Genomic DNA, 20,749 nt, shown 5'->3' on the forward strand with positions numbered 1-20,749 from the left:
CATGGAAGCATGTGTTTCCCTAAGAAGCAGCACGGACATACAGACGGATGACATCACCTTTTCAAACAGACTTCAGTCATTGCTGCCCTCCCTGAGAGCAGCTCAAACCATCTGCAGCTGCCCTGCTGCACAACACAAAGAAATGAACCCACTGCCAGCAGTGACCTGGGTAAAACTGCACATTTCTGAGTGCTGAGTGCTGCATCTCAAACCCAGGAACCCTCCCGCATTAGCAGTTAATTGTGTGGGAATGAATATTGCAGGAAGCCTGGGAATGGGAGTTCTGCTTTGCACCACAGCAGCTTTGGGATCTGCACAGTTTGGGTTTGCAGCACCACCAGGGCTGCTCAGCCCTGAGGTCACCCCGTGCTCCCCTGGGAAAGGCCAGGCTCTGTGGGATGGGTGGGCACGGGCAGCACATGGAGTGTTAACGTGTCCCCCCGTGGCACTGCCCCCAGCTCAGAGCTGCTCCAGCCCCGGGGACAGGGGCTGTGTGCCCTGGTGGCTCCAGCCCTGGCAGGGGACAGGGGCTGTGTGCCCTGGTGGCTCCAGCCCTGGGGACAGGGGCTGTGTGCCCTGGTGGCTCCAGCACTGGGGACAGGGGCTGTGTGCCCTGGTGGCTCCATTACTGGGGACAGGGGCTGTGTGCCCTGGTGGCTCCAGCCCTGGCAGGGGACAGGGGCTGTGTGCCCTGGTGGCTCCAGCACTGGGGACAGGGGCTGTGTGCCCTGGTGGCTCCAGCCCTGGGGACAGGGGCTGTGTGCCCTGGTGGCTCCAGCACAGGGGCTGTGTGCCCTGGTGGCTCCATTACTGGGGACAGGGGCTGTGTGCCCTGGTGGCTCCAGCCCAGGCAGGGTGAGCCCAGCCATGGCACAGGCACTGCTGATCCAGTGCATTGGAACACACTGAGTCCAGCACGGCATCATTCCCCAAAATTCTGTCAATACATTTACTGATTCTCATTTCGGTAATCAAATCAGTTTATAGTTCTCTTGGAAAATACCTTGTCATATGAGTATGCAAGGCTTTCCTACTTGGCTTTTTCCAAGCTCTGAGCACACATTACTTGAGCATCAGAGCACACATCCATCCCTCTGTTCCCTTGTACAAGTCCACAGTGCCTCTGTAAACAGTGCTACATCTTGAGTCTGGGGTCATGAACAGAAAGGATTCATCAGGTCTGGGAGCAGAAGTGGCCAGGGTTTCACCAGGCTCTGCAATTCCCAGTCTCCCACATTCACATTTCCAGCTGCACGCACGCCAGTGCCCTGGAGTGGCAGCAGCTCCGTTTACATAAGCAGGGCTGGGTACCCCGGGGCTGCTGCTGGAGCCACCAGAGCAGGCCAGGAGAGAGCCCTCACCCTCTGAGGAGCCTGGGGAGCCCATGGGCAGCCAGGGTACAGAGGGTGCAGGGGTACAGAAAACCCTCCCCTGCAACTGGCTCTGAGGACTGGCTCTTCCTACTCAGATTTATCTCTTTAGTAGAGCCTCAAATTCAGACTGTTAAGATGATCAACACATTTGCAGACAAGGTTCACATGAAAAAGGTCCTAGTTACAAAACAGAATACATTCAAGTTTGCCATATATTATTTTCTGCTAAAGATTTAAATATCATGTGGCTCTAGCTTTCTTTCTGTTCACTGAATATCAAGGTCAATTAGGAATGATGTCTGGCTAGTACTCTCAGAGCAGATTAGACAGTTGCATCAAAAACTAGGACCATGTATAGGTCATCTGTTACTGTGACCTAGATTTCTGAGAATCTGTTCAATTTGTTTTATTGAAAATGTGATCCTTTCTCAGTTCTGTTTCTCATAACAAACCTTTCTGTAATAGCAGAAAATAGCTTTATTAGATACTTAGAGACATTGCTTACTACTTCTGCTAAGACACAAAGAAAATCAAATCCATGCAGCAGACCTGTGCCTGTCATCCATTTAATTTTAAAATAACTTAAGGTTCTGAAAGGCTTATGCCTTATAATCTAAAGCATTTGGTCCACATGCCAAATACTAAGCAGTCTGAAATACATAATAGCTTAGCTCCAGCTTTGTTTGCCCTATTTAATTCATTTTTTTGCCTTCAGTAACCAGTGTGTAGATGCAATATTTCTGCAGTCTACTTTGGAAAAGAAGGAAGTGCTGAAATATGTGAGCGAGGCTGTTTGTCTGTACCTGTGAGGCTTTGTGGTGCCCTGGGAGGAGAGGTGGTGTGGATTGCCCAGATCCAGATGTCCCTCCCAACCCCTCTTGTTTACTGAGGATAAGGATGGTGCTGTCTGAATCTGACACTCCTCAGTACATCCACCTATGCTTGCTGGGTCGTCATTCTGAAACCACATAAAAGCAGATTTTCATTTGGAACATTTTAGCCAAATTTCCTCTCCTCTCACAGCTCTTAATTGTTCCGGTAGAAAGCAATTACTAGAACAGAGCCCATGCAAAGCCCGTGCTGGTGGTGGAAGCACTGAGAGAGGGAAGACAAGGAGGTGTCTCTTAAAATATTAGAAACTGTTTTCTAAACACCAGTCAGTTCAGTGTAACAGAAAAACTATAACAATCTTGAAGTGACTGCAGAACTCGCAATCCAAAGCCCACCAAGCAAATTTGAGCATTACCATCATCATCAGTCTCTGTGGCTTTGTCATGCTGGGGCACAAAGCACATCTGGAACACCTGTGCTCTCATCACACCCCAGGACAAAAGGTCAGTCATACAATCAAACATCAGGAGAAAGGGCACCAGAAGAGAAAATATGCCAATGGGTTGAGATTCACAAATGAAAACCTGCGGTACGTCCCTCCCTCCCTCACATGGCAATCTTAGGAAATCTGTTCCCATTTTTTCAAAATTCTAAAGCCAGTTCTACCAACTCATCTGAATTTTATACTACTTTCATATTCAAACTTCTATGTGCATCTCACAGCACACTGGGACCAATTTATTTTATAGGCAAGATAAAACCCTGCAATATTTGGTGACGTTATCGAAAGATCATTCTTCTAAATGAACATAAGTACATTTTCTCCTTTTTGTTTCACATGATGGCTGCATTTAAATAGGCTAAATGTATAATTCAGAGAAGAATGGCTGAGTCCTGCCCACCTGGGGGTCATATGCACATCCATCCAATATTTAAAAGCACGCAAAAGCAAAGAAATTAAATATATAAGAGGTGGGGGAGGAAGTCTTTCTTCCAAGGAATATTTGCCTGGTAACCAGATAGAAGAGACCGCCTCTTTTTTTACCCCCAAATCACAGTTAGTTCTACAAGTCTTTGAAGACACTTCTATTTTAAATGTTAACACCTGAAGGAGCAGTTCAAGATGTGCTGAGGCACACACAGCGGGAGGAAAGTTTCACAGAAACACAGCTGAAGCTCTGAAGCCAACACTGCACGTTCAGACCACCATTCAGTAAACAAGGCTGAATGAATTTGGTGTGAGAATGGGAGGGAAGAGCAAGGAAACACAGTGGAAATGCATGTGTGGTGTGGGTGGGAGCGTGCTGAGGGTGTGGAGTCTCCCCGAGAGCCCAGAGCACGTCCATGCAGGCCTGGTGGTGCTGCTGGGGCTGACTGGAGTGACCACGGCCACAGGATGGGAGCAGGACCTTGCAGAGGTCACTGAGATCAGGGCACTTGTCCTGTGTGGCACCTGGAGGACGCTGCTCATGGAAAGAATAACACGCTTCCAGCTGAGCCAGACGTTGGCAAGGGATGAGAAATCTCATCACCTTTACCAGGATGGGGAGAAAGCCACGTGAGGATTCATTTTCCTGCTCATTACAATGTCATCATAATGTCATTTTCTTTGCTTCAGTTCTATACAGTTACTGGAAGTAAAATCTTTATTGCAGTGAGTGTATTGGGAAATGGAGTCTTACAGGGTGGCAGCATAAAACTGACCCGGAGGTGCCACATTGCCAAAACTGAGCCAAAAAGTGAGATTTTACAGGTGTTTCTTCTGAGAAGAACTTCAAATCCTGCAGTCTATCAGATGAGAATTGCTGGATCATAAAGATGAAAACCAGGAACTAATTATCTTCAAAGGGACAGTTATCAACGAATCACGAGGAGCCATTATGATTATGAAAAGCAAATCCTCCATTTGATCCTTCTCCATCCATACTGCTTCCCAAGCAGATAACCTAAGCTTTATCCATATGGAATTGCTAATATTCCAGACAGGGAGTCAAATATAAAAGTCCCAATTTGCATATTTTAAAAACTCTGTATTTTTCTAGTGTTGTGTATGATCAGTGTGTGAACAGGGACACATGGCAGCAGTTCCATGGGGGTCACGTCCCTGTCTGAAGTCACAGGAAGCCATCGCAACAAAACAGAACCTCAGATTTTTCTCCCTGTTACTTTGAACCATATTTTCCCCGTGTTCGCCCATTACAAGTGCAGGTTCTGGGCACACATTCAGTATCCCACATGGGAAAACTGAAGTGATTGCTGTGAAACACATCCAGGAGCAGGCATTGTGCTGGGGTGAGCCCACCCATGCACTGCCCACCAAAGCCAAGGAGAGCTTCACTCCAAAGCCAGGCTTCTCTGACATCACCCAGCTCCATTATCCACGCAGAAACAATGACAACAGCAGAACCACTGGTGCTTCCTGCCCTCCCTGCCCTGGCAAAGACTGGTCCAGCTCCTTCCAACCTCAGCGCAACACGGCAATGCTCTGCCACACAGAAACAGATTTTTGTGAAAACTGTCAGACTGATGGCTCCGCCAGCAATTTCTAAAAAGCTAAAAGGAGGAAAACAATCTCGGTACCAGAATCATCTGCAGTTAGGATCATCTCTCTCCTTCCCAAAACAGGCACAGGAACTATGCCTGAATTCACAGCTAATGGGAAATCTTTTGATCTTGGCAGACACAAAGCTGCCAGCCTAGAAGAGCAGTCAGCACAGGGGGACCTTCTGAAGCACTTATCCTAAATTCACCACCACCATAAATGCAGCACATCCTGGGTCTGGAGCAGCACAGTCCTCAGTGATGAAGACCTGTGAGCATGTTTAATACAGCAGAGAAGACAGGGTTATTTATATCTCACAAAGCTGCTTACCCAGCATTAGATGTGCCCAGCCATAGTGCAGCTGCAGGAATCCATCAGGAGGACACCTGAGATTCCTCTCCATTAAAAGTGATGGATCTAACACAGCCAATCATCCTCACGGCAACAAATGTTATCTTAAAAGACAGGGGATAAAAGTTCACAGGGAAGCTGTGCAAATTCATGAAAAGAAAAATGCATTCCTGGTGACTGAACGCACAGAAGTCTGTCTCCAGGAGTCTGTGTGTTGAAAAATGTCTGGAAGACAGGAGATGATTAGCAGGAAATATGCAAGCTTCTCCTCCTTGTAGCGTTCTCCAAACATCCATTAGCCACTGGTTTGATTTTATTTTAGGAGTCAGAACTGCTTTATTGATTACAGCCAACAGCTGCAATTCAGTAGTGGTCCCAGACATGCAAAGCAGTTTTTTCCCAACAAAGACAATTTCTGAAGTTCTGTGAAATGAGATGACGACACCATCAGTGAGACACCCTGGGCTGAGGTCACTTTGTTCCAGGCCAGGTACAGACAGTTCTGAAGTGGAGCTTCCATCTATTTCACCATTTTGATAGCTCAGAAAGGGTTTGGTGAAGCACCTAAAAAACCACAGGGCATTGCATTACTCAAGCTGGGATGTCAGATTGCAAGAACATTCAGAGCAGCTCATTCATAAATGCCTTATTTTAAAATATTTGGGAAAAAATCATAACCAAAATAATTTTACTTTACTTTTCAGTTGAAATCATTTGCTGAGTCTTAGCCTAGCATTTTTCAAGCATGAATGTATCATTTTCTTGTAAAATCACATCCCAATAGGTCAAAAAAGCTTTCCACTCCTTCATATGCTCTTGAAACACAAGTTGGTGCCTTGAGTTTCTGAAGACTCAGACCATTTTTCCCTGCTAGCACCCGCTGCCAAGGTTGTGCTGCCTGCTGTGAAGGCAGACCCATTCCCAAAGCCAGGGCAGGGTTGCTGTGCTCTGACTGGCTCAGCTGTGCAGGTCAGGATGTCAGGAGACAGGACAGAACTCCTGAACCTTCTCTGGTTTCCCTCAGAGAACCTGATTTTCCTGGTGACAGTCTTTAATTGTTCTCCACTGAAAACTTAGAGAAACCTGCTCAGCTCAGTGATGTCTCCAGGGCAGCCTGTGCCAGAACTGGCTAAAGCATCCACCCTTTCAGCAGCTTCAGGAGAACCAGATGCAGATGCAGCAGACTGTGCTGCTGTTCAACATTTCATTGTTTGCACAGTAGTAGAGTCAGATTGTGCACACACATGCAGTTCATTATCTCCATGGCAAGAACTGTTCCTGGGCCCAGCCCTGTGTCCTCACACATGGTCTGTATTCCCTGTTCCCAAACATGGACCAAAGCATTCACTTGCACTTGATTTATCCAGAGATCCAAATGTGTGTCACTCTTCTGTCTAAAACCCCAAACCTGCTGATATGGGATATACTGTGTTTCCCCCAGGCCTACAGCCACGCTCTAGGATGTGGCCAAGTCATTCTAAGGCTGCGCCAACTGGATCAAGTTCCCACTTGGAATTGCATTTAGACCTCCCCATTTGTCATTTGTTAATCCTTTTAACATTTGCCACAGCAAATTTGTATCATACCAGTTTAAATTGTCATTCAGTATTAAGTCAAACACCTCACAAAGTCCAGAGTATGCTGCATCCACAAGCAGGCTTGTCAACTTGGAATGAGATTAAAAGAACTTGATCAGTCCTCCCTAAACTGATAGAAACTGGTACTAACAGCATTTCTCCCAGGTCCCACAAGAGCTCTGCATCTCTTTTCTCTGGGATCATCACCACAGCACTGTGCTCTAAAAGGGCAAATGGAGCACATTGGTGACTTTGTCCCCCAGTTTTACGTAGCCCCCAGCCTTGTCAAGCAGTAGTCTCAAGGAATTTTGGGCAGTTAAAAATAACCTCCAGTGCCCACTGTAGAAGACTGCTGAATGTGAGTGTTTGGCCATGGCACTGCTAGTTAAACACTCACCCCAATTTCAGTAAAACTGCAATAACTAAAATTACTGGCAGCAATTCCATGCTCTTGTCTCCCCAAGGGGTATTTGCATGTTTACCCTGCTGAAGTCATTTACCTCGACAAAGAAAACACATTTTTATAATACAATTAAAGCTTGTTCCAGGACAAAGCAAATGTGCTTGCACATGGCATTTCTGGGATGCACCAGGCAGGCAGGAGGACTCTGTCATGTGCTGAGGACAATCCTGGCCCCAGTTTCCTTCACTGGGGTCACACACCTCCCTCATGAGAGCCACAGCTACAGCACAGGGCTGGGAGGAAAAGGGAAGCTGGTTTACTACCAGATGCATTTGTAAAATTTATTTAGTGGTACATTAGGGCAGTGCTGTTGTGATTCCTGCCCTGCTAAATAAAAGCCTTATTGTGAGGAGCCAGTAGAATGATTGGATTAGGGTGTAAGAATTGTTCAGGCCCCATAAATACAAAGATCACAAGAAACCTGCACCAAATTAACTCAATCCTGAACAGTTACCTCTTACAAACAGGTTAACCACTGTGTTTCAGGGTTTGTATGCAAATTTTGGGGAAACCATTTTCTTCATACAGCAAGCCATTCTCCGCTGTAATTTGAAAGAAACCCCCATGTGCTCCCAATGTTCAATATTTCCGTTCATAGGAAAGGTCTCGTTCAGCAGGCACTGCCTCCTGCCTGGTGGCCTCTCAGGGACCCCAGCTCACAAGGTGTTCATACAGAGAACAGAGGTGGCTCTCAGGGACCCCTGTCAGCATCTGGGGAGGGTCCACTTCATGCTTTTTCACAACAAAAAACAATAATTAGGAATTGCAATAGAGGTGGCAGCTGTCAGCTCTAGTTTCAGTGTTTCCTAGGTGAAAGAAGTCTGAGAGAAAGGAAGGTATGTTGGAGGGTCATGCAGACCATCACATATTGCCCATTACAGTTTCCAGAGAGCTGTTTTATCATTTTGGACTCTGTCCAAAAAATCTGATGGAGAGCTTTGAACTTTGCAAAGGGGAAGGAGTGTGCAGCCAGGATATAGAAATAACATGTACAGTTTAACTTACAGTAGAAATTCAGGCTCTGAAATTGTGAAACAAGAAGATGAAAGTTCCTACCTCAAAGGTCACTGGAGGGATAAAGGAGGAAGAAGTAGTAAATTGAGAAAAAAAGCCTCCCTCACAATGTCATTTAAATATAAACACACTGTTTTGGTTTGTTAAAACCAAAATTTCATGCTTGACTTGAACTGAGTTTCCTTGATTTATGTTATACCTACCACATGTAGTCACCCTTCACACTGGGACACTCCTGAGGCTTAACACTCCAGGCTGAGCACTGCTTGTGATTAATTCAAATTGTCTTTGTTCTTTCCACCAGCTCCTACTCCAAATGATGGCAAGAAAAAGGTGAGACTAATTTTTGGAGAATTCTTTTGATTTTCAGTATCAGCTGATGTTTAATGATTCCATTAAAATCAATCAGTTTAAGTGCAGGCTACAATCTGTATTCCTGAGCAAGATTGCTTCGAGTACTTTAGTAGACAATACACTTACTGTTAAATTGCATGTATCAGCTCAGGATATTCTGAGAGAAACTGTTAGATCCCTGCAACAAGAGAAAATATTCTGAATTTAAAGCAAGCTTCCAGCATTTAAGCAGTAAATTATCCTCCCTGACTCTGTAGGCTCCGCTGCACTCACAGCAAAGTTATTTCAGATACAGCAGCAGATTTACTTTTTAACAAACTGCAGATAAGTCATCCCTCTGGAACCATGCAAGCCAAGTGGAAAAGGTGAAGATAATTAGATGCAATATAGAGATTTAAAGAGACTAAACCACTTTTTCCTCTTTTTAGGGGAAAGAAGAGCAGGGACAGGAGCTGTGGAAACACAGACATTATTACTCCACTAAGTAGATCCCCTTCTCTCACTTCTGTTGTTTTAGCACTGTGGGTGAACTTTTCCAAGTGAACTTTATAAAGAAATCTGAATCATTATAAACATCCTTAGTGCTCCTATTGAGAACCTGTATATCCACAAGAGGAAAGGCTTTTCCACAACTGCAACTCCAATATATTCAAAGCTGGTTTAAGCAATACTGAGTGAACTCAGCATCCATAACCAAGAGTGTTACACTTCTGCAATTCATTAGTCCTCAAGGTTCCATTCCGTAATTAAAATACTTTGCAGTTTAAGGCTTCACAATAAAGAATGTGCAGTCCTCAGCAGTGTTTCCACTGCCAGTCTATGGAAAACATATGCATGGAAAATCTGCCCAGTGCATGTGCACAGCCATCTTTGGATAGCTTCAGTGAACATTCAACGCTGTCGGTGAGTTTGAGAACTAGAAAAAACCATCGACCGTTGACTGTACCTTGAGGTTTATCACAAACCCTCTGTTCAATGGAGAGCCTGAACCTTCAGAGATTTCACATGTGGTTGCCATTAGCAGGTCATGATTTACAGATTATATTAAGAGCTGCAGAGGTTGAGTTTTTCCAGTTCTGCTTTCTCTAAAAGTGAATTGGTGTATAAGAAATGCTTGTTTTCTCTTAAAAAAAAAATCATTAAAGCTTTATACTAGCACAGAATTTCTGCAGAACAGAGTATAAGAGATCAATGGAAGGTTTTGTATGGGCAGCACAAAAGCAGGCACGTATCCACACCATATGGGACACTTGGAAACAAATCTGAGCATGGTATATATTGAAAATAGCAGAATGTAGGCCAGATCAGGAGGGAAACCATTCCATTTGGGCTGGCAACTTGAGCTTTGCTGGAGAAAGCTTTGGAATGTCCGTTCATTGCTCCCAGGAACCTGCAGTTGATTCCAGCAGCTGCTCACCGGGCGAGGAGCGGCTCCTCCCGGGCAGCTCCAGCTGCTGCCAGGGCTCAGGCTGTCACCCTGCAGCCAGACAAGCCAGGAAAGAGCCTTTATTTCCAAAGGAACACCAACCAGGGGCTGGCACCTCACTGCCAGGGCTCAGGCTGTCACCCTGCAGCCAGGCAGGCAGCAGACAGCCTTTATTTCCAAGGCACACCAACCAGGGGCTGGGCACCTCAGTGGCACCCACGTGGAACCTTCCCCAGCCCAGCTGGCTGCCCAGGACTGCAGGCTCGGGCAGCAGGAGCCCTAACAAGGGTGCAGGCACTTGTTCTGCCCATCCAGGGACTGCAGAGTCCATGAATAAGGAAAGACCCAAAGCTCGTGCCAGGGAATTTTGTCTTGGGCTGCTCTGGAGTGAAGCACCATCGCCATGGCCTGGCATCTTCAGCATCTTCAGCTTCTAATGGCTGCAATCAACATTCATTGCTGTCGGTGGGTTTTCATTGCTATCAACTCACTGATCAATGAATGCAAACTGCGGACCAGCCAGCCAAGGAGCTCCTGCTCTCCCAAGGACCTCCTGCTCTGACGGCCAGGTGGCCTGTCCAGCTGGAAAAGTGACACCTCTGCCAAAGAAATGCCCTGTCCACGTTCTGCCTCCCAAAACTGTGTAAGACTGAGCCATTGTTCCACCACATGAGTTCATGATTCCTCATCCAGCTCCCTCATGAGCAGATCTGAGTGCTAATTAAGAAATGCACAGGGATTTTAAAGGAGCACAACAGTTGAGGAACTTGTTCAGTTTTAATAAAAGTGTCACCCAATTGGTAAATCTATCAGTAAAGCATAAACCTACTGCTTTACCAGGTTATAGGAAATTAAACTTCCTCCTGAGTGAGCCAAGGTATGGAACAGCACTGGTCCTACAAAGTGCCCAGTGAGAGATGAAAAAGGACTGAACTGTGGGGCTTTGGGGTGAGAATGGGAGGAAGCAAAGCAGAAAATAGTGCTTTAAGGTACTGCTGCAGAGAACATTCTTCAGGGCTGTGGTGGGCAGGGCCAGCTTCAGTTCTGCTGGAAAGGTGAGGAGCTGGAGCAGGCAGGGACCTTCCTGCTCGGGGCTGTGCAGGGAGGAGCAGACACCTCCCTGCATGGCAGACAGACTGACACTGCCCTGAGACACAGGAGCAGCCTCTCCAGCTGCCCTCCAGGTATTTCTGCATGACATCCCTGTCCAGAAATGCCCCTGTCTCTGGGCAGGGTGGGCAGGAAAGAGAGGAGGCTCCTGTGGTGCCCCCGCGGCACTCGGAGCAGGGATGGTGGATCTCCCTCTGCCCAGCACTGGTGTCAGTCAATCCCTGGGCAGCAGAGGCTCCAGGCACTTCTCCTACGCCTTGTTTGCTCCTCCAGCTGCTCTCAGGATTATCCTGAAGGAGCCTGCTCAGACGTGCTGTGCTGCTATCCCACAGGAACCGTGTCCCTCTGTACAGCTCAAGTCAGAACAACTCACCAAGGACTTCTAAACTCCAGTCTGGTGAATATTCAAAATATATCTGCTTGCTCTGTTCAAAGACTTAAACTCGTTCAATTTTACACAGGAACAGCTCCACCAAGTTCAACACCAAACAGACTGAACTTTGCAAAAGTGGAATTTTAGGAATAGTCTGCCCTCTCCCTGGGTCTGATAGCCAAGAGCCCTTTTCAGTCGCCCACAGGGAGCACTTGCACCGACAGCGCGGGTAAGTACAGGGAATTTACCACAGCAGTGTAACAGTGAGCAGCCCAAAAGCATGCCTGCCAGATCGTTTAACATTATGAAAACAAGACAAATGACTCATTTTTGATGCAGTTTGACATTCTGCCTTTGAAATCTCAAAATTTTCAGCATGCTTGGCAGACTCATTCGGAAGTGAGAGTGCACAATTTGGATTTTTTCCAGAGACATCTTACATGATGCACAAGAAAGCACTTTTGTGTTATTTTAAATAGACATTTCAGCCAACTGGTTTTCCTCATGTATACCTGCATGAAAGTAGAAAATGCAGGAGTCCTGACAGAGGTGTTCATCTTTACTGCGGGGACACGTGAAAATAATTCACTGCAATTACTCTGAATAAGACATTTCACACAAACAGGGGAAATTACAGTAAAGGGGCCATTACCCCAGTTTGCCAATGCACGACAAGCCAAAGGCTTGAGCACACATTCCACACTTCTCAAATGCTCTGCATGTACAAATAGGATTAAAATTTGGGTTCCTACTTAGCTGTAAAAAATCCTCCAGAATTTTTTTTTTTTTTTGCTTTAATTTTGGTAAGGAAGACAGCAAGGGAAAAAACTAAGGAAAGACAGGCACGTTCAGAATGTTTTTAAATCCATGCTTGGGAAGCTTCAGATGTTTGTGTCAGCAACTGTTTGCTGCCCAGAGCACATCAGGGTGACACTGAGCACAGCACGCTCGGTGCTGCCACCACAGGCAGGGGACAGCTGGGCTGGGGACACTGGGGACCTGCCCAGCAGGAGCTCCAGGGCTCACCCATCCCCGGCAGAGGCCACGGGGGCTGGCCCATGGTCCTGACTGAGCAGGGGCCACCAGCGCTGAGCTGTGATCGAGAGACAGGGAGACATCAAAAGAACTCGAGGAGCTCGGTTTATTTAGTTTATCAAAAGTTTATATAAATATCTTCATAGGGAACAGACAAGCATTTTTCATTTTAGCAAAAGATAACAGACATGAAAGCTGCAGCTAGACAAATGCACACTGGCACTAACACACAGTTATTTAAGGGGGGAAGGAGGGTCAGCTCATGTTGGACAGCCCTGCTCTTTTTGTGCTGATACATTCTGCTGGGAGAATACTATGGGAAATTTAGTTATGTTTTAATACCTGTCAATGCACAAGAGTAAATTTGAGCTGTATCAGGCCACAAAGGTTCAATAGAGTATTAGCCAATATATCATCACAAACTGTACATGTCTCTAGATGACAAATTATTCTACATATGCATGTGAAATTACCTGTTTCCATATAAAAGTGATAAACTGCATGAAAACGTAGCTAGATACCAACAAAGATGTGTTTTATTAATCACCAGGCAAATAACTGCAGACATGTTCAGAGCTCAGAGCACTCCACAGGGCTGCTCTCGCTATAAAGGAAGGAACCAGATTCTCACTCCCATCACACAGGAACCACAGTTCTCCAATAAAAGTCAGTGCAAGTCCACCAGCACAAAGGCACGTGGAAGGGACCACGTCCTGGCTCTGGGAGGCTTTTAGCAGTTGTGAACATCTGAGCATTACTTTGAAACGAGCTGCCAGTTCAAAGTCTGCCACATTTGACAATCCGCAGAGTTCCCAAACAATGAGATGAAAAGTTGCTCTCAATGAGGGGCGCTCAGCCCTGTGAAGGACACGGTTTCCCAGTCCCACCAGTCTGACAAGGGCCTGTTGCCATCTAGTGGATTCCCACCGACTGCTCCCTCCGCACAGCAAATGCCACTAGATGGAGTGTTAAGAAGGAATTCTGAATTCCTCCTTTTTTAGGTGTCCAGCACCTCAGGTTTCCAAAGTCTCAAAAAGTTACAGGCCCAGAATTACCCTGAAATTGAGGAGGATTGCACCAGCTGCTCTCAGTTTTATGAGAAATGTCAGGCTATAGATTTTCAAGTGTCAGAATGAAACAGAAAAAGACTCCCATGTCAACATAATTTACATCACCTCAGGGGTTTCTATCACTCATGCAGGCATCTCCTTCGCAGAGATATCTCTGGTGGCAACAGGTCTTACACAGCCTGCATTCTGCTAGAGTAAATAGTGATGTACAGACCTGGTCTGTGCTACTTTAGTGAGAAATACCTCATCAGCTCTCAGCTATGGGAATTCCCACTTCCATGAACAAGCATCAGCTGTAAAACTTCTCCAAGTCTCTACCATGGAGTATCAATTCACATCTCTGGATTACCTCAGAATGAGAAATTCTACCCCGTCCCACATGGCAAGAAAAGGGGTACTTACTGCCCACGGAGTTCACAGGGAGGACAGGAGAGGAGGAACTCATCTGCTCCACATCTGCAGCTAATGGGAAAGTGAAAATGAGAAAGATGTGATGTGCATGTTACTGAGAAGGTTTTACTTTGAAAACTTTCATTTACTCTGAAATTGAATACGTGTGTCTTCAGTCACCCGAGGAAGGTGCTCTGAGGAGCAGGTAATTTCAACAGCATCAGCCTCCCCCTCTCACGGTATTTCTGTCATACACATTATCTATAGATCTACTTTTCTCAGCAGTCATATTAGTAATTTATAACTTGTGATGGTTTGAGAATATCAATTCAGAGCAACTTCCAGCACAAAGAAAGTCTAAATTACACCAGGTTTAAACTGTATGCAGAGCATTACTGTGGAATGAAAGGACATGATGATCTCCCATCTGTGGCCAGTGAACCTTCAAAAGATTCCTGATCAGAAGAGAGATCCTCTTCCAAAGGCTGGCAAGCTGCTGGAATTTGATCTGGAGCAGCATCAGAAACAAGTGTCTTTAAGCACAAGACACTCCAAAGCTTTATTTTCTAGCAGCTGAAAGAAGAAACAGAACTTCCTGCCTGTGTCTGCCAGTGAAAACCCTCAAAGTCAGAACGTGATCAAAAACAAATGCCAGACTGCCCTCTGTGTTTTGGAAAGGATCCACCTCCCCAGGACTCAAACCAGGAGAAAACCATCTTGCACTAACAGGGTCAGTTTTAACCCAAGATTAGGCAAAGCCAAGATGCATTCTTTGGGCTTGATCTCTCCCAAAAGACCACAGCCCCTCTCAGCACATCACCACCAACACCCAAGCCAAGCTCAGTCTCCATCTCTGTGATTTTGGTGCTGCTAGGTCTCACATAATTATATATTCTGTAACTCTTGTTTAGCTCCAAGACCCAATAAATGCACACTACAAGTTTGCATTCCTAACCACAGAACAGGCTTTGCTGCCAGCCCAAATCCTGCCTTTCACATTCTTGCAATTCCCATTTCTGGGGCAGCAGGCAGTTCCCTGAGGACCACTGTTTACACTGGAAGTGCAAAGTTCTGCTCTAATTAGGCAAACCACAAACAAAAGTAAACACTTCAGCAGACCATTTTTACAGAACGTGAGAGCAGACACTGCACCACACTGACTAAATCCTGCTGCCACCCTTCCATACCACCGCGAGCCTCCTCGGTGTAGCTACTCAAAGCAGCAGCTTTGGTTCATCGTGTTAAACACCAGCCATGGAAAAGCAGCAAACACAATTACAGATTTATTCAGCAATGCCCTGGCTTGTTCCTGTCCTACTCCCCACTGGATTACCAAGGCATTTACTCCTAGAACACCTACACATGAATTTATCATCTTGCCTGGCTCCTGCAGCAGTGCTCAGAAAGCTGCATGTGACCTGCTGGCTGCAGACCTCCCAACAGCCTCTGCATTACACTGCACAGTCTCTGATGTGCTCAGAGAAGAAAAATTATTTTGCATCTTCCTATTTTCCACCTTAATACTACAGTCTCCCTAATTTAGGAACTAGCTAGCCATATACTGTACATGTTTTGTAAATTAAAAAAAAAATATTCTTCATATGTAGTACAGCCATTTCAGGTTCCTGGAGAGAGTTTTGTCCTTTGCCTGTTGAAGGCTACGTATGCTCTCACACACATCCAAGGTAAGGCAAGCAGTAAGTGCAGGCTGAGGTCGCTCTGCCTCTTTGGAGGGTGGTGCAGAGTGAGCCCTGAGCACAGAGGTCTCAGCAGGCTGAGGGAGGGCAGCAGCCCAGCAGATGGTCCCTGCGAGGTTACCTGCTGCTCTGGCACAGGGGTCAGTGCCCAGCCCTGGCCAGATGGCACAGGGCAGGCACCGAGAGCTGCTGCGAGGGCAGAGGCACTCAGGGCAGTAAGCTACACCTGCCAGCATCTGCGGTGGCTCATCAGGTGTCACCCAGAGAGCAACTCAATCATGCATGTGCCTTCTGAAGGGAGGTTTCTGAGTGGGAAGTGTTTAGAGAGAGGCAGCACACATTCTCCAAGTGAAATTTTAGATTGTTCACTGTAATGCCACGTTACTGGCTGCAAACAACAAAAAGTAACTATTTCCCAGCCGTACTTGGAAATTCTGTGTTTTACTGGCTGTTTGCAGTATGTTCACCATGCTCACCACCCCCAGCTGCTCAAGTTTGGGGTCACAATCCCCTCAATGCCCTGTGCTGCTGGAACCCAGCAATCCCACAGCCCCTGCAGGAACATGGCACAGCTGTGCCATCCAAGGGCAGCAACACATCAGCATTTCTGGGCTTGTGCTACTACTGGTATTTACAACATATTAATCTCAAAATCACACTTGGATTTTATTCTAAGTACGCAGAAGCACAACTGCTTATTCCACACCTGGCCTTGAATAGATGGATTTAAAAATTTCTCTCTGTGTAAAAACACAGCTGTTTATGAAACATGGCAATGCTGGTTTGCTCTCTTACCCATAATCCCCCACCCTTCCCTCCAGCCCTTTTTATCTTCACTATTATATGTAATCCATTAAATTCCTAAAAACAGTTCATCCAAGGGAGAGGAGATAGGGACTAACAACCAGGCTAAGATTCTGGAAAGTGGATTGCTCTAAAAGAAGAAAAGGACCGAAGTCTGCTCAGCTCTGAAGAGCTGCTGCTGCCAATACAAGTATTTACCTCCTGACCTCTCTGCCCACTCAGTGAACAGTGCCAATTGTTTTCCTGTATTACACACTGTTTACAAGCCCTGAGTGGTATGAAAGGAATTAATAATTCAGCTCATGAAGCTGATGACCTTTATTGGGGTACCCCTCTTTGCTGAGCAGGAATCAGAGCAAAAAGCTCCCTTGAAACAACAGGGTTTCTTTTTAAGTGTTTTTCACTTTACAGCCTAATTTTCCACCACAACATAACTCAATTATTTCTCCTGTTTTAAGCAACAGTGCTACCTATTCTCAACCCCTCGATTTCTAACTTCCCTTGTATCAAGCCAGGCCTTGTTCTTTGGCTTTTCCAGTGGTCTGGTAAACACACTGGAGAGCTTTGCAGGCTCAGGAACCTTTGGGAACACCAGCAAAAAGAGATGATGCCATTTTGAACTTCTCTTGACCTCTGCCTGCCCTTGTCCCTGTCCATGCTAATTGAAGGAGTATATGGGCTACTCCTAGAAATGAACTTAGCCTGACCCTGGACTCAGCACTGGACTCTGAGGATGAGCTGTGGTGCCCCCTCCCCAGCATGGAGGAGCTCAGCAGGTGGCACGGGGCGGGTGGCACGGGGTGGGTGACACGGGGCGGGTGGCACGGGGCGGGTGGCACGGGGCAGGCGGCACGGGGCAGGCGGCACGGGGCGGGTGGCACAGGGTAGGTGGCACGGGGCGGGCGGCACGGGGCAGGTGACACGGGGCGGGCGGCACGGGGCACCCTGAGCACTCAGGGATTGCCAGGGTGGGAAGGAGCAGAAGGTGCTGCCTCAGGCAGTGCCACCGTGCCCAGGATCAGCCACACACGGGATCTGTGTGGCCCAGCCCAGCGCTGCTTGTGGGGCTGCAGGCAGGACACGTGTGTGGGACAGGACGCTCCAGAGGTGACTCTGCCATGTCCCACACAAGGCAGCCTCACGGCCGTGAGCTCTCACAAGCCCAGCCTGACCCGGCTGTGGGGTTCTCCAGGACCCCAGGCCCAGCCTGCACCATTCCATGGCTTATCCAGGTGCAGGACTTGATGGCTGTGTCTAACTTTGAAGTTTCAATCAATATTATCCTGATGCTTGATGAAGTTGCTCAGTAGTGTTGGTCCCAACAATGACTCACAAGGACAGTCACAGCTTAATGGCCACCAGTTAGTGCTTGAACTCAAATGAACAAAAGAGCCCAGGTTTGCACCCAAACTGCCTGCTAGGATGACATGGGAGACTGCATCAGAAGCCTGCCTAAGCTAAGGTTAATGACAGAATTACTCTCTCCTCATGCATGGATCCAGCCATCCCATCACAGAAGCAATGAGGTTGCTCAGGCATGATCTTTACCCTTGGTAAACCCACAGTGAATGTTCCCAACTACCTTCTGTCCTTCAAGTGCCTTTTGGGAGGATTTGCTCCATACCCTTCCCACTGAGGGCTGAGACGAGGCTGAGCAGCCTGCAGTTCCCCAGAGCAGCTACGACTCAGCAGAGCTGAGCTGAAGGTGATTCGTTATCCCTTATCAGCTCAATTTTACTATACAGAGACATTCCTCCCCTTTCCCCTACATTGGCTAGAGCTTGTCTCACCTCAGCACTGAGAACACACACTGTTTGCAGAGAGGAGTGGGAAATAAGGTCATCTCCTGCTAAATATTTTTACTTATTTTCATTTACATGGAACACAGTCCCAGTTCCTGCTTACCAACAGAACTGAAAGGAAACCTACCCAGCCATGCATCTTCCATGTACCTGCACTCCTGTATTCCTCAATGAAGTCTCTACAAACATTGTTATTTTGAATGCCTGTTTACATTCCAGTAAAATTCTGTCAGCATGCTATCTGATTTATTGATGCCATCAAAAGTCACAGGATTCCTGACGTGCCTCCTGAGGCACAACAACCAAAGCAGAAAGGAGATGCATCTTGCTGTGCTATCAGCATTACCACATGCCTTATGGGCTGGGTTTCCAGAGCCTCTGGGATTTCTGGGACAAGGCACAGTGCTCTTTGGAAAGCTGCTGGGAGGTTCAGCAGGCTCTGCCCCTGGAGATGGGGTGCTGTGGAGGGAGTACCCCCAGCCAGAGAGTGATAACAGCAAAATTCAGGGCAGCTCTCAGCCAGCTCACTCCTCCAAAGGGACTCATATACATCTGGCATCTTATTTCAGACTTTTAGACTACCAAAAGGGAAAACACAGTCAAGCACCAACACTTTTTAGAAAAATTATAGTGATGAAGAAAAAAGCCTGTCCTAGAAGGTGATCATGTCTCTGTTTCACAAGCAGTGCCTCTCAGCACCCCAGCCCACAAGCACACTGCCTTTGTCCCTGGGCAGGAGATTTTTGCATCTTCTCTACCTGGAGGACATTTTGGTTTATGAGGGTTTTGCCACCAGGCAGCCCAGCCTACTCCAATATTGAAAGATCAATTGCATAATCAGTCTGTAAATCTGGGGAAATTCTTTATTGACTTTTTGATAGCTGATAAAGTGTTGGCCAACATAAGGAATACCACTTCAGCAAAATCCATCTAGAGTTCACCAGAATTACCTACATTAAAAAGCCAGAATTGACTGACATTATACAAGAGATGCTATTTTTTTGAGGAGTTAACATCAACGCAGAACAATACTGATCTCCTGATAAATAACAGCATGTGATGATGTACAGAACATGGCAGAAATCATGTTGCAGATTGGGCAGCATTCCCAGAGGCAAGTGCACTGGGTTGGAAGCACCCCTTTACCTGGACACCTGAACAGAGATGGGTGTGGCCCCCATCTTTGTGAGGCCACCTGGACACGGCTGTGGCTGCAGTAAGTGCCCAGTCCTTGAGAGTTCAGGGTTCCCTCCCATCACTGACTGCAGCATCCTGCCCGTGCAGTGCAGCACTCAGAGCCCCCAGCACTCCCCTCTCACCCATCCCTGCTCATTCAGTGCAGCAATCAGAGCAGCATCCCGGGTTTGGCTGCACTGAGAGGCTCACACGGAGCATTTGGCCTCCCAGGGACAGGGATTACCGATGGCAGGAATCAAGGGAAATTGGATTCTTTCTCCCCACCTACCTCTGTGCCACTGTCTCCCATGTTTGCAAACCGCATTAGCTCCTGCTGCTTGCCATTCCAGAAACACTTCCCTTTCTCCTTGGGGCTCATGCCAGCCACATCTGCCTATTGCTGTAATCTCATTTTGCAGGATGCCGCATCTCTTAGCAGCTTTTCATTGTGGTAACACATCTAAGCATCTTAGAAAGCACATAGAAACTGACAGACAGAAAAACGCTGTTCAGAATAGAAACATCCTTCCTGACATTTGGATATTTGTCTCCACTTGTACTAGAAAATTACCTTCAATGCAGAAAAATATCAACATTTCCAAAGAGAAGGCTCCTAATCTTTTCAATGAGAAATTAATTTTGATTGAATTTAGTATACACTGCTGCTCTGAAGAACAATCTGAATCGTAATTGACTTTTAATCTAACTTAAATAATACAGCAGTTCATGTTTTGCTGATTTCCATGAAAAGACTGTGCACGGTTTTGTCTTTGTTAAAATCCATGTTGGAAGACATGATTACAAGTTTTACAATTCTAAAATAATTGTTACATACATTGCTACAGGGGATCTGTTTGCGTCCTTCCTTTGGGTGCTCCGCAGATGGTGGCGTTCTGCTTGGGCAGTGGTGGGTAGGGCTGCTCCCCCTGCACCCCACCCAGCCAGGAACCGTGGGCACGCCTGAAACATCTCACTCTCCCCAGGAAAAACCATCCCAGCATGGTCTGCTGGGCTGAAGGGGATGAGAAAGGCTGTGGCACTGCCAACTACTTTGCCACGATTGTGGCATTTCTTATGTAGCAACTATTGCAGAGGTTTTCATAGGAAAAAGAAAGCTACAAACAGGTCTCTTGGTCCAATTTAAAGCAGCTTACTAGAATATTTTGTAGTATTTCTTATTTGAATTTCATATTATTATTTGAACTCTTACTGGAATTCAAACAATCCCTATCCTACAATAAAATATCCTACAGATGTTGACAACTCGAGTTCATTTATTATTGGGCAATGTACAGATACTTCTTTAAGCATAACCCAAAGACAGAGGAAGAGGTCAAACACCCAGAGATGCACTTCTTCCC

At 46.5% G+C, this 20,749-nt stretch overlaps 1 protein-coding gene across 2 annotated transcripts in view; it reads right to left on the bottom strand.

Annotated features, from left to right (window-relative positions):
• The window catches only part of NR6A1 (nuclear receptor subfamily 6 group A member 1), a 67,695-nt gene that overhangs the window by 41,778 nt on the left and 5,168 nt on the right, over positions 1 to 20,749 (bottom strand). For both annotated transcript variants that reach the window (XM_058038298.1, XM_058038297.1), the window contains exon 2: positions 13,922 to 13,981. In XM_058038298.1, the coding sequence (XP_057894281.1) occupies positions 13,922 to 13,981 (60 nt within the window). The remainder of the gene's footprint in view (positions 1 to 13,921; positions 13,982 to 20,749) is intronic.

The sequence above is a fragment of the Melospiza georgiana genome, chromosome 20 (assembly GCF_028018845.1).
Source record: "Melospiza georgiana isolate bMelGeo1 chromosome 20, bMelGeo1.pri, whole genome shotgun sequence".
NCBI lineage: Eukaryota > Metazoa > Chordata > Aves > Passeriformes > Passerellidae > Melospiza > Melospiza georgiana.